Source organism: Ranitomeya variabilis, chromosome 6 (genome assembly GCF_051348905.1).
Source record: "Ranitomeya variabilis isolate aRanVar5 chromosome 6, aRanVar5.hap1, whole genome shotgun sequence".
Classification (NCBI taxonomy): Eukaryota; Metazoa; Chordata; class Amphibia; order Anura; family Dendrobatidae; genus Ranitomeya; species Ranitomeya variabilis.
Window position 1 is genome coordinate 98,043,391 of NC_135237.1, and position 14,003 is coordinate 98,057,393.

At 46.6% G+C, this 14,003-nt stretch overlaps 1 protein-coding gene across 1 annotated transcript in view; it reads right to left on the minus strand.

Annotated features, from left to right (window-relative positions):
- LOC143781909 (putative serine carboxypeptidase CPVL) overlaps positions 1–14,003 on the minus strand; it is a 75,813-nt gene that overhangs the window by 26,629 nt on the left and 35,181 nt on the right. The window contains exon 10 of the mRNA XM_077268836.1: positions 5,920–6,095. Coding sequence (XP_077124951.1) covers positions 5,920–6,095 — 176 coding nt within the window. The remainder of the gene's footprint in view (positions 1–5,919; positions 6,096–14,003) is intronic.

Genomic DNA, 14,003 nt, shown 5'->3' on the forward strand with positions numbered 1-14,003 from the left:
ATCTTTATTATACCTTGACTCTGGTTTGTGTATATATAGTTGTGTTTCTTCAGAAACGGTTAGGTCCCTTCCTCATGCATGGTTTAAGAAGTCCTGAAAGCTTGCTTTGTAGCATCGTTTTTTTTTTATTTTTGCTAGCCATTAAAAAGCATCAACTACAAGATTATCTTGTTTTGCCCACAGATTATTATTTTTTCAACTGGCTAACACTGTACAAAACCCCTTTTTCTTTTAACTATAATATCTTTATATACATACACTTGATATATGATCATTGACAGGGTAAACACATGTTACAGTGCAGGATTCAGTTTTCATGCACCTCTGTTTCTACCACCAGTGTGGCACCAGTTTCTGGTATGTTGTTGGGCTGGATCTAACCAAGCATCTGAACGTGCCCATGAAATACAGTGGGTACATGTTCTAGCCATGAAAAAAACAACTAGAACATGTATGAAAAAAACGTGTTGATGGGGCCTTTGACCATTCCTGACATTGCCAATTTTCAGTATAGAAAATATGTAACTAATGTACCCAGCTAAAATTGGTAGGAACTCAATATTGAATACAAGGCATCAGATGCCACTCCTGCCATAGTAGGAAGCTGCAGTGACTTCCTGCTCATTTAAAGGGCTTCCCCAGATGGGTGATCAATAGACTTGGGTGGGGCAGCGCCATGGGCGCCCCCAACAACTGGCTATGCTCTCCGGCCAGATGTAAACAGAGCTGAATAGCACAGCGCTACACGGCATTGTCATGTGCCAGGAACTGCAGATCAGCTCTTATTCTCAGCAAATTCAGTCTAAGAACCACATTTTGGTTATAGATTTAATAAAAGCAATTATCTTTAAAACAATTTATTTCTATTTTTGGGAGGGTGAGAGGGAGATTGCCAAAAGGAATTTACTGTATGTAGGGATAACTGGAGTCAGGCTTTGTAAGTAGCAATCTAGAGCAATCGCTGTGGCCCATTCTATACTAAACTTCAAACCTGTTTTTCTCATTTCTTTCAAACAAGGCAACAAATGGTCCCTTAATTTCACTTTTGTGAATGAAGTGTGGCAAACTGAGGCCCATTTTCTTCTAAGACTGCCCAGGGGCAACAGTTCACACAAAGGTAAACTGACGCCTCCTCTGACAAGTTAAACATATCCATGTAGCAAATGATTTGCTGCCACCTAAGAGAGGACTCATTATGGTGATCAAACAGAACAAGACAGGATGGTGCCACAAGTTATGTCAGGCATCATGTGCACATTTCAACATTAAGCTCAGTTCACATTAAAAAGCACATTTACGGAAGTCCATAATCAGCAAACCATCAGGTGTTCAGGCAAGAAGTAAAAGTGAGGAAATAAAAAAATATAAAAAAAAAAAAAGTAAACTGGACCAAAGCAAAAAACTGCACACTAATAAAAAAAATAATAGAATAAGTGAACAGTAGTAAAGGTTTTGAGATTTCAGGACAATAATGTTCTATAAGCTGGCAAAAACTTCAAACCACTAAGCAGCAAACAAGGAGGCAATTAGATGGGATTTAATGAGCTGCAGATGAGAAAATGACAGTTTCTACGGCTTTATAACCATCATTTCCTGCCTAGGTAATCTCTAAACAGGCTGCTCCTGTCCTGAGGCACATGAACCATCACAATGTAGCCAGCATGTCCTGAACTAATTTCATCAACATGGGGGATGTGTATCAGGAGAAGGTGTTTGGGGCAATTTTTACTGTATATTTAGGTATCAATTATTTACCATTTAGCCATCTGACAATTCTGTCCATAGAAGAATTTTCCAATGTAAAATATTACATAGGAGTCAACATTTAGTGCAACACAAAGACCAGCAAGTCCATAGCACATAAATGGCCAAATGTGGCCATAGGTTGCACATACGAGCTGCATGTAAGATAGTTAAGTTCCTGGATAAACCCTTGAACAATGCACCCAAATACTAACAGGCAGGTAGTTAACTACCTGCCTCTTCTACTGGGCGCCAGCACAGACCGGTTACTGACCGCTCCTGCCGGCGATTCAGCTGATCAGAGCAGCTATTTTCCAGGCTGCTGTCGACAGGGGCGCAACTGCCAACATGCTGATTGACAGACCGTTCCTTGCAGTCAGGCAAACGGGGAGCCGGCTGTCAAACAACGCCAGCAGTCATGCTCCGTCAGAGCAAAGCATTAGCAGCGGCTCTGTAGACATGACATCAGTGGAAATTACTGAGTCACTGGCCTGTGTGGTCTGATCACTGCCAGCAGAAATCGGCATTGGGCACAGTCAGGTAAGTAGCAACTGCTTGTCCCCCAGTTTATACGTCCATAGTAATATGCCAAACATGGAAATAGGGGGCCCTATTTATATGGACAATGCAATATTACTACATGACCATACCAAGTCTTGATCTGCTGACCACTTCTCTTCTAATATAGAAACTACATCAGAACAGCTACATACAGAAAAGCATTTGTGTCCAGATGGTTGGGGCAGCACAGACTGGCATTGTTGGCCACATGTAGCTCCCCAGGATGAAGGTTGTGTACTCCTACTTTAGAAGGCTCTTTCACTTGATGCATGCTGCCCAAGAATTCACAAATGCTGGAGTGTTTCAGAGGAAATAGTTTGAAGACACAGAGCCGTAGGGAAAGACCCAGCTAGTCGTTTAGTCTGGTGCTGCCCTTGGCAATCAGGCCAGTCTCACTCACTAAGGTACCCAGACAGTTCTTCAAACTATGAAGAACATATCTGGATATAACTGCAACAAAGCTCAGATTCATCCTGCCTGCGGTTTGGGCAGCATAAATTGTGTGTCAGATTCCCTGTAGATACAGAAGTAACTCATCACTTGTACTTTTATGTGGGACTTGATGTGCAACTTTAATTGCTTATGAACACTTGTTTCTTTAATAGCTATGCTGTACAAATAGGCTGCTCCCTCGTAGTGTGGAATGATCTTTTGGGTTGTTGAAAAGATCGATTTCGGCAGCACATCCAGTGTAAATAGGACATGGGCAGAAAAAATAAAATAAAATAATGCATATAGAACAATTATGGCTTGTTCTGAGAGAAAATTTAAAGTGAACCTGTCAGCAGGTTTTGCAGATATAAGGAATACAACCATCACCTTTCAGGGCTGATATATGGCATTCTAGAATGCTGTGTATCTGCCCCAGCCTGACCTGTAAAGGTACCGTCACACTAAGCGACGCTGCAGCGATAGCGACAACGATGCCGATCGCTGCAGCGTCGCTGTTTGATCGCTGGGGAGCTGTCACACAGACAGCTCTCCAGCGACCAACGATGCCGAGGTCCCCGAGTAACCAGGGTAAACATCGGGTTGCTAAGCGCAGGGCCGCACTTAGTAACCCGATGTTTACCCTGGTTACCAGCGTAAAAGTAAAAAAAACAAACAGCACATACTCACATGCGTGTCCCCCGGCGTCTGCTTCCTGACACTGACTGAGCTCCGGCCCTAACAGCACAGCGGTGACGTCACCGCTGTGGTTTCACTTTCAATTTAGGGCCGGCGCTCAGTCAGTGTCAGGAAGCAGACGGCAGGGGACACGCATGTGAGTATGTGCTGTTTGTTTTTTTTACTTTTACGCTGGTAACCAGGGTAAACATCGGGTTACTAAGCGCGGCCCTGCGCTTAGTAACCCGATGTTTACCCTGGTTACCAGTGTAAAACATCGCTGGTATCGTTGCTTTTGGTGTCAAACACAACGATACACGGCGATCGGACGACCAAATAAAGTTCTGGACTTTATTCAGCGACCAGCGACATCACAGCAGGATTCTGATCGCTGCTGCGTGTCAAACTAAACGATATCGCTAGCGAGGACGCTGCAACGTCACGGATTGCTAGCGATATCGTTTAGTGTGACGGTACCTTAAGAAGATAGATAACCTATTATACTCACCTGTGGGGCGGTCTGCTCCGATGGGTGTCGCTGGTCTTTGTCTGGCACCTCCCTTCTTATGATGCCATGCTCCTGTTTGCTTTTTGTGGATGATGCTACCCTGCGCCGCACTCCTTCGCAGGTGTACTTCTCTGCCCTGTTGAGGGCAGAGCAAAGTACTGCAGTGCGCAGGTAGGGGGCTCTGACCTTTTCCTAGCACCTGTGCACTGAAGTACTTTTCTCTGCCCTGTTAAAGGCAGAGCAGTGTGCCTGCGCAGGAGCGCAGTTCCAGGGAGCCCGTGTGGATGATGCAGGGTCGTGTCATCCACAAGACGCAAGCAGGAGGGCGGCAATCATAAGGGAGGCGACCAAACAATTATGTGAGCACTTGCATCTTATCGAAGCCTGGGTAGAGCTTTTGAAAAGGCCACTATTCAGCACACAGGGCTCATTGAGCGCTCAGTCTATAGGTCATCAACCGCTTTTGTAGTCTCATGGAGATGCTGAAACTCCTGGCAGTGCTGGAAAATGCTGCACACAAGTCCACTAATCTATGCAGAGCTGCCCAGTGTGAATTAAGGTCAGTGCTCACGCTACACAGCACTACCCTGATGACAGGTGGGACATTTCACACCACCTGGAACAGAGACCCAATTCCAGGACGGTCTTGCTGGATCGGTGGGGAGCTGGGCCATTTTAAAATCAGGATTCTTTAAAGGAGAATGTTTTCTGCTGACAGCTATAGGAAAACAAATCAGTGCTCTTGAGGCATGGTAGTCTGAGGGTGTCTTGATTTCTACAAGTAATGTGAGTAATATTTCCAGCAAAGATGTACTGACAATGCTTTTCTAGTAAATTCAAAAGGATAGGCAACTATGGAAATTTGATAATGAAAAACAAACAAACAAAAAAAAAATACCACAATCATTTGGTCACCCAGACTAATCCTGTGAATCTACAAGATTAATTAGATGAAAATGAGACACATGTTCATTAACTGGTAAAAAAAGAAAAAAAAAAAAAAAAAAGTTTGCACCCAAAATTACATTGGTTAACCAGGGTTTAATAATTGAAGGCATAAAAGCCTATATACATATTAATGAATGTCTAAGCTCACAGATTGGACCAGCTTTCCATTTGATGTTAGTGGGGGCCTTTCAACAAAGGATCAGGCAAGAGAAAGATCATGAACCGCTGTCAGAGCCTTTCCTCCACTACCTCCCCCCATTAAAACCTGTGAACACTCAACCGAGGGCTTCGGTCTGTGGAAGAGTCAGGATAGCCATTTGCAGCAAACAGGCATCCTGTGTATGGTCATTTGTAGACTAGCAGGGGATTTGACTCTTGGCACCACCAACCAATAAATTGTCTGAAGAGGCAACAGAGCTCTGATGAGCACTGTAGTCTCTTCAGTTTACATCAGGTTTTATGCTGCACATTTCATAGGGTTCGTGCCAAGTGTTGCAGTAGGGACATTTACACAGTGAAAAAAAAAAGCATGCGAGTATGAACCACTAAATCGGATTTATACACTGAAGAACTCACATGGCTCAGTGCAGCACTGCGGCCTTTCTAGCAGCTTTTTGGCAAGGGTGCCAAGATTTAGACTCCCAAATAATCATGGGCTACCCCAAGAATAAAGTTATTTTGGAGTCAAAAATACTGGAACAAGTAAACACAAATCACGTACCACAAACCTAACAGCAGTCTCCAGCTGTGGAAGGAGAACTATGACATGTAGTTCAAAGGCCATTTAATGAGTTGCACTGATGTCCACACTTGTGAGAACTGGCATCCCTGGAGCGTTGATCACCTCATTTTGGTGTGGTGTGCTATAATGCAATAAATCATTGTGAACTTCCAGTATTGCAGAACCCTTTTCCTTCTCTGGCTCATGGGGAGAAGTGGAGGGTTCTGCTTTCATCTTAATTTAAAGGCCAGTTAAACCTACTGACCTTGAAGCAACAGAGGCCTTCTCCTGATGGTTAGCGAGTAATGAGATTTGAAGCAGCAGGACACTTACCCTATAATTATCCAATAGCACCACCAACCATGGCTTTATGGTCTTCATCACATCAGAAAGCAAATGTTTTTTAACTTCAGCTCCATCATTAAAGGTCAGGTTACCAACGTGGATTGACCGCCTCACTTCTGAGCATGCCAAAAATGGCACAAAATACACCTGATCTATCGGCTCCTAACAATTTGAAAAGAGGGTTAGAGACAAGAAATTTAACAAAGAAAAAAAACCACGATATTAGTACATTTCATAGTTCCAGCTTGCAGCTTAATCCATTAATGTGAAAAGGACCAAAAAATAATGTCGTCATTTGATGGCACCCCACACAATCACCTCATCTTCATGCTCTAGTGTGCAGACATCTAGCAGAGGTCTTAGATTTTTTTTTTTTTCCTACCCCACATTTTTGTATGGCACCAGGAATAGTTGTTCATGTCCTCCCTAACAAATGAACAAAGTTGCACTTTGTAGATTTGTTGAAAATTTACATCCGCTGGAGCAAGATAGCTGACAGTGGGAGGGCCAGGTGGGTCCAGGTTTCAGACCACAACAATCTGATATTTATGATGTCACCTATGGCGAAGTTTTGACCAGACAATCCCTTTAAATTCTCCTTGGTACCTGTGTGTTGTAAGATAATGCTTTTAAACCCTCTAATTTATATAACAGGTGTTACCAATTATCAGATAAGTTAAGCCCTTAACTAGGTGATTGTGCAGGCTTGTCCTGTGCCTTCATTGTAGTTTTGAATGAAAAATGTACCATACAGAAGAAAAAACAAACGTAAACACCAAGTTTAGCATTTAAGTGGTGAAAAAAAAAAAAAAAAAAAAAAATCGGAGTTGTGTGAAATTTTTTAAACATACTGTGCTTTAACCCCTTAGTGACAGCCAAATTTTTTTAATCTGACCATTGTCACTATGTGGTATTAACTCTGGAACGCTTCAACAAATCCCAGTGATTGAGATTTTGTAACACATTATACTTTATGATAATGGTAAATTTAGGTCGATTTGTTTTGTGTATCAGAAATTTGAGAAAAATGTTAAAGAATTAGCAATTTTTAAACTTTGAATGATCATTCCTTTAATCCAGATAGTCATACTACAGCAAAACAAAACATTTCCCACATGTCTGCTTTACATCAGCACCATTTGTAAAATGTTATTTTAATTTTGTTAGCATTTTAGGAGGATTAAAAGTGTAGCAGTAATTTTTCATTTTTTCAAGGAAGTTTAGAAAATTTTTAGGGACCATGTCCATGTTTGAACTGCCTTTAGGGGTCCCATATATTGGGAAACCTCCAAAAGTGATAGCAGTTTTCAGGGCAGTTTCTAGCCCAAAAATGACACAGGGCGAGAGTAGGAAATTTCTCCCCCCCCCCCCCCCCCCGGCACCGAAAATAATACTATCAGTGTGGGAGTGGCCGAGCTGCCTCATCCTGGCTGTTCATTCTCGCTGTTCATCCAGCGCGGAGCGGAGGTGAGTGGCGGCGCCGAGGTGGCCGCAACCATTATGTGCGGTGCGGGGGGGGGGGCGCGGCGACGCGAGGCGATGATCTGACCGCTCAGCTGTCAGATTTGCAGCTGAGTTCGGGCAGGGCGCGCCCGCGCTCAGCACTGAGCGCGGCATCCGCGCCCCTGACAGCCCTTAAACAGCAGCAGCAGCGGGCAGGGGACCACCGGGGCCCGAGGCCTCTCCTGCGCCCCCCGGCCCCACGGCGCCCCGTGTGGCCGCCCTGCCCGCCCTGTTGAAGAAACGGCCCTGGCAGTTTTCAATATGTCGGGGGTGCAGTATTTAAAATGGTGTCAGGTAGTTTAACCCTTCAAATGATTTTCAGGAATTAATGCAAAGTGACATAACAGGAATGAAAAATGTATTTTTAGCACCTAAATGTCTAACTTCTTAACAGGTTACAACAGCCATCAGACTTTATTATATGTTCAGCTCAAGAATGAGAAAATTAAAATGCGCTTTTATTTAATAAGGGCATGTAATTTGTACAACTGGTAGTAACAGTGCAGAAAAAATCTTTGATGAAGCTAATAGATCATTTTAGTGAATTGATACCAGTGTGCCATTGTGTGTAATTAGGACAGTTTGATGCATATAAAGTATATTATATTAAGCAGAATATACTTATCAAAACAAATGAACTGTAACTGAATTAATTACCATCATGACACTTCTCTCAGACATGTTGCTTAATTATAGGCTTTAGGGTATGTGTCCATGCGGAGCGCCCCCACACCGCCGCAGGGCCGAGGGGTACCCGGAGCCGGGCCTCTGGGATCTCAGTCCTGGGGTTGTCACGGTGGCTAGACCCGGTCCGTGGCCCTGTCTGTCAGTGGGGGACGTCCGTTGCAAATAGGTGCTGTTAACGGTGGTGTAGCGGTGCAGTTGTGGGGTGCAGGTCGCGGTAAATAACGAGGACACCAGGTTGCAGTCTCTTTACCTCTTTACTGGAGATCTCTCGGTCCTCAGTCCGGAATCCGGTCCACCAGGCTGCGCAAGTCCGGCCGGTCCAATGGCACCTCCAGAGTTCTCCTCACAGGTGGAAATCAGTGCCTTCCTTCTTAGCGCTATGTGTTGCGGTCCTTCCCTGCTGTGCTTACGGAAAGTACCCCACAACTGTTGTGTCTGTTTCTTAAGTTCCCTCACAACTCGATTAACTGATCTTCTGCTAATCTTCCGTCCCTTCCTGATGTTACAGTAAGAACGGCACCCGTTTGTCAGGTAGGCCTGGAGTTCTTCCGGGACCCTAGAGACGCCCCTCTCCCGCAATTGCCCCCCAAGACTTCATAGGTGATATGTGGTAGACAGCCCGCCTGAGACTGACTGTCCTGCCGCTGTTTGGAGTATGGCTTAAAGCTGTATATTATTCCACTCCCTCGGCGTTCCGGCCACCGGTAATGCGCCTCAGCAAGGTGCTGCCTCTTTCAACAAAACCCCTGCTGGTATTCTCCTTCTGCTTGATTTCGTTTCTCACTCAGCACAATCTATCTCGCTTCTAATCCTTTCTTAGGGCACCGCCGCTATTCTGAGCAGGCACGGTCCCGTTGCGTTCTTTCAATGCCAAGCCTCTGCCAGGATCCCACCCCTGGCAGAGACCCTACTGTCTCTTCCTCCACAACACCCTCTCTCACTAGGTGTTGCTTCGTTCGATCCAGTCAGCTTTCTCTACTAACTTCCTGCCTGACCCCCAGTTTACCCACTATGGTGGGGAGTGGCCTAATGAATAGCACCCTTAGCTCCCCCCGGAGGCCCAGCTGTGAAACATATTGGTGTCTGTGATACCTGATTGGAGGAACTCCTTCAGTGCCATCGAACGCACCATGGCTCCCCTTAGTGGCGGAGCCACAGTACTGCAACGACCAGGACTCTGGGGCGCTGCACTCCCCCCTGGTTAAACACAGTACTCCGGGACTGGGAAGAAAACAACAATACAGGTTAGCAAAAAGACATACAAATTTGTTGAGTGCAAAACAATAAGCATACTTGAACAGGCTTCCCTTTATGGGAGGTGAGGACACTTTTAACGTTACAAAACATAATCAAATATCATAGCAACAGGCTACAATTAACTCTCATTACCCAACCGGGTATTCTACTAAGTGCAATTGCTGGAACAATAAATTAACATTGCCTTTAAGAAACATACACTCTTAGTTTATCAAAGGCCTTCCTATAATCACATTACAGGGCAAGGTAACTTCACATTCTCCTACTTTGAACCTGCAGGACCGCCTGTCCCTATGGCACCAGACCTACTGCCTCTCCTTTCTTTTACAGGACCGCCCCGTTCAGCCAGGGCCTACTGCCTTTCTCTACTATACATAGTATAGACATAACATTCCTTTCAATTTGAGAGCATGGAGCCCACTCTGCTTGGCTCCTATAAGGACTCACTCACTAACCCCTACGGGTCTACTTTCTGTCCTTAGTAACGAACTAACTTTCTATGGGGACGCAGGGTTTACCTTCTATCCTCACCTTCGTTATTACTTCTTTACTTTCAGTTAAACGGAACTCTACATCTACCCCTACGGGCTTTCTGCATCTTTCTCTTCAAAGAACATTATCTAGGTTTCACATTTTAAACAAATTAAACACACATAACTTTTCCATGAAAAACAGTTACATTTTCTTCAAAGCATTATCTCGACATTACTGTTCTAAAACAGTATCACTTTCAAGTTCAATTCTAACCTCCCCTTTAAGAGGAGATCAAGTCTTTCTGAGGTAGCTCTTCTTCTCAGCCTACCAGTCCATGCAAAGGCTCCGGAATGGTATCTTCGCAAAATGTCTTTAAACAAAACCAGTAGGAAGCACCTTTAAGAAGGTGCAAACTATTTACAAGAAAGTTCAAATCATGCACAGTCCATGATTTCGCAGTTTGTGTAACTTTGTGCAAAACTTCAAGAAAACAACAATAGTGACCCCGGGTCAACAAAGGGGTCACCTTTTTAAAGTTTACCCTGGACGGGTTTAGCAGCAACTTAAAGAACAAACAGTAACTATTTACATTTTCATAAAAGAGCATTCAATTCAGAATCCCCCACGAGGCGCCACCTGGCGGGGGAACCCCTGCAATACAGGCAGGTCAGGTTCCAGATTCACTCCTGCGGCCAGGTACACCCCATGGGTGCGGGTCTGTTGCACAACCAGATCGTGTGCGGTGATGAGGGTCTGCGTTCCCACGTCTTTCTGCGCTGGTACATCAGGAACATTGGTCACTTGGAAAGGCACTTCCTTGGCCACTACGGTGGTTGCGGGGGTCATGCGGCAGATCGCAGGTTCTGTGATCAGACAGGTGGGGCCGACCGGGGTGGTTACGGATCGATCACACGGTGGCACCTTGGCTACAGGGGCTGGTTTCTCTTTCTTGTAGACGTTCAGAGCAAACCACCCCTTTTCCCCAAAATGCCGGGTGTAAGTAACGCTATCCCCCGGGTAGAGGTCCCGATCGGGGTGGCCCTCTCTAAGGTGTGACTCAACATCCCGTCGGTTGACAAAGATCTCCGCATATAGCCCCGGTTCCTTAATAAAGCCCCAGCCTCCTTGGAGCTTAAAGGTGGTGACGATGCCCTGCCTGCGCGGGGCCTGGTGAGTGGTGGGGTCCTTGCGGGCCCGATCCTTGACCGCCAAATCCTTTTGATGGTGGGCCTCCCGCCCAGCCTGATGTACTTTCTCCTCCTCTCGCCACCGATGTTCTAGCTGGATTTGGTATTCCTCCCAGCTTAGGGCCTGTACCATCTCCCCCTTCTGGGTCTCCACCCCGGGGAACCCCATAAGATTGGATCCGGGGTTCACCCAGCGGCACACCGTGCGCTCCGCGTGGACCTCACACAGCAAGGGAGTAGGGGTGATTGGGGCTCGCATACGGTGTTCCATGCCCGTGGCTTCCTCCCATGGTAGCAGGCGTTGGAGTCTATGGGTTCCCGGGAGAGGTGGTGCCGCTACAGGACCCACTAACACACCCTCGGCTGGCGGGGCAGGATCGGCGGACTCACCAACTGGTACGAGTTCACTTTCCGTAGCAGGTCCCGCTGGTTCTTCCGGTGAGAACTCCGATGTCCGGGAACCCTCTACCGGCTCCACCGGGTGCGGAGCCTGGACTCTCACATTCAGTTGGAGGAGCTGGTTATATAAGTCCTCCATCTCAGCTCTCAGGAATCTGGTGTTATCCACGGAGGACGGGCTACTGGGCTCATCCGGGTAGTCGGGGGAGACTTCCACTTCAACCCCACTGTCGGGTTCGGAGCTGCTGGCCATAGCGTCCTCCACGCGGGTCACTTCCTGGTCTTTTTCCCGCTCTCTCCTTCGGGAGCGGTTTCGTTTTCTCTGCCTCCGCCCCCCATTAAGAATTAGGAGGCGGATCTCTGCTGCTGACGGACACGTCCTCACCGTGCAGAAATATTTAGACTGGGCGGCCATTGCTGTTCGCGCTCTCCAACTTGTCTACGCCCACTCCACGCCCCTCTTCTCTTCCTGCGCTCTCCTCAGCGCTGCAATGGCGGCGGATTTTGGCGGCAAATGGCACACAGTCTCTCAATAAAGTACAAGTACAGTAAATCACAGTCTCTAGGCACACATGACCTGATTCTTCAGGCTTAAGTAGATCCTGTTCGTGACGCCAAGTTGCGGAGCGCCCCCACACCGCCGCAGGGCCGAGGGGTACCCGGAGCCGGGCCTCTGGGATCTCAGTCCTGGGGTTGTCACGGTGGCTAGACCCGGTCCGTGGCCCTGTCTGTCAGTGGGGGACGTCCGTTGCAAATAGGTGCTGTTAACGGTGGTGTAGCGGTGCAGTTGTGGGGTGCAGGTCGCGGTAAATAACGAGGACACCAGGTTGCAGTCTCTTTACCTCTTTACTGGAGATCTCTCGGTCCTCAGTCCGGAATCCGGTCCACCAGGCTGCGCAAGTCCGGCCGGTCCAATGGCACCTCCAGAGTTCTCCTCACAGGTGGAAATCAGTGCCTTCCTTCTTAGCGCTATGTGTTGCGGTCCTTCCCTGCTGTGCTTACGGAAAGTACCCCACAACTGTTGTGTCTGTTTCTTAAGTTCCCTCACAACTCGATTAACTGATCTTCTGCTAATCTTCCGTCCCTTCCTGATGTTACAGTAAGAACGGCACCCGTTTGTCAGGTAGGCCTGGAGTTCTTCCGGGACCCTAGAGACGCCCCTCTCCCGCAATTGCCCCCCAAGACTTCATAGGTGATATGTGGTAGACAGCCCGCCTGAGACTGACTGTCCTGCTGCTGTTTGGAGTATGGCTTAAAGCTGTATATTATTCCACTCCCTCGGCGTTCCGGCCACCGGTAATGCGCCTCAGCAAGGTGCTGCCTCTTTCAACAAAACCCCTGCTGGTATTCTCCTTCTGCTTGATTTCGTTTCTCACTCAGCACAATCTATCTCGCTTCTAATCCTTTCTTAGGGCACCGCCGCTATTCTGAGCAGGCACGGTCCCGTTGCGTTCTTTCAATGCCAAGCCTCTGCCAGGATCCCACCCCTGGCAGAGACCCTACTGTCTCTTCCTCCACAACACCCTCTCTCACTAGGTGTTGCTTCGTTCGATCCAGTCAGCTTTCTCTACTAACTTCCTGCCTGACCCCCAGTTTACCCACTATGGTGGGGAGTGGCCTAATGAATAGCACCCTTAGCTCCCCCCGGAGGCCCAGCTGTGAAACATATTGGTGTCTGTGATACCTGATTGGAGGAACTCCTTCAGTGCCATCGAACGCACCATGGCTCCCCTTAGTGGCGGAGCCACAGTACTGCAACGACCAGGACTCTGGGGCGCTGCATCCACGTTCAGGATTGCATCAGGATTTGGTCAGGATTTTTCATCAGTATTTGTAAGCCAAAACCCGGAGTGGAACAAATAGAGGAAAAGTATAATAGAAACATATGCACCACTTCTGCATTTATCACCCACTCCTGGTTTTGGCTTACAAATACTGATGTAAAATACTGACCAAATCCTGATGCAATCCTGAACGTGGACACATACCCTAAGGCTGCTATTTGGCCACGAGTTGCCATCGCAAACATCCGGACCACAAAAATCATGATCTGAGGGTGCTGATGGGGATAAAGAGGAAGCCCCCACACCGTTAACCATTTATATGATGAAGTCACTATTGACAGCAGCATCTAAGGGGTTAAACAGATTTGGACAGTGCAAACACGGAACGCGGCTGATACAGCAAGTAGTCAGCTATAGTGGACAGCTGCTGGATGGTCACCTGTATGGGGATGCTATCTGCTTGTTTCTTAGGTCAGTTAAAAGACCTATTGACGGTCATTAAGGGTTAATGGATTTACATTAACTGATGTTTTTTGGATTACTTATTGCATTTCTTTTTTGTAGAGTGCTACCAAAACGTTCAGTTTTAGAGCTTTTTTTATTGTTACATAATATCAAATATTTTTGATAGCTTGGACCTTTATTGCTAGAGCAATACAAAATAGGCACATTTTTGTAACAATCATAAGGTGGTTATGGGTGGGAAAGCTTGAAAAAACTAAACCAGAATTTCAGCTTTAGTCTAACATGATCCCAAGGTCATACAGTTACTTGTACTC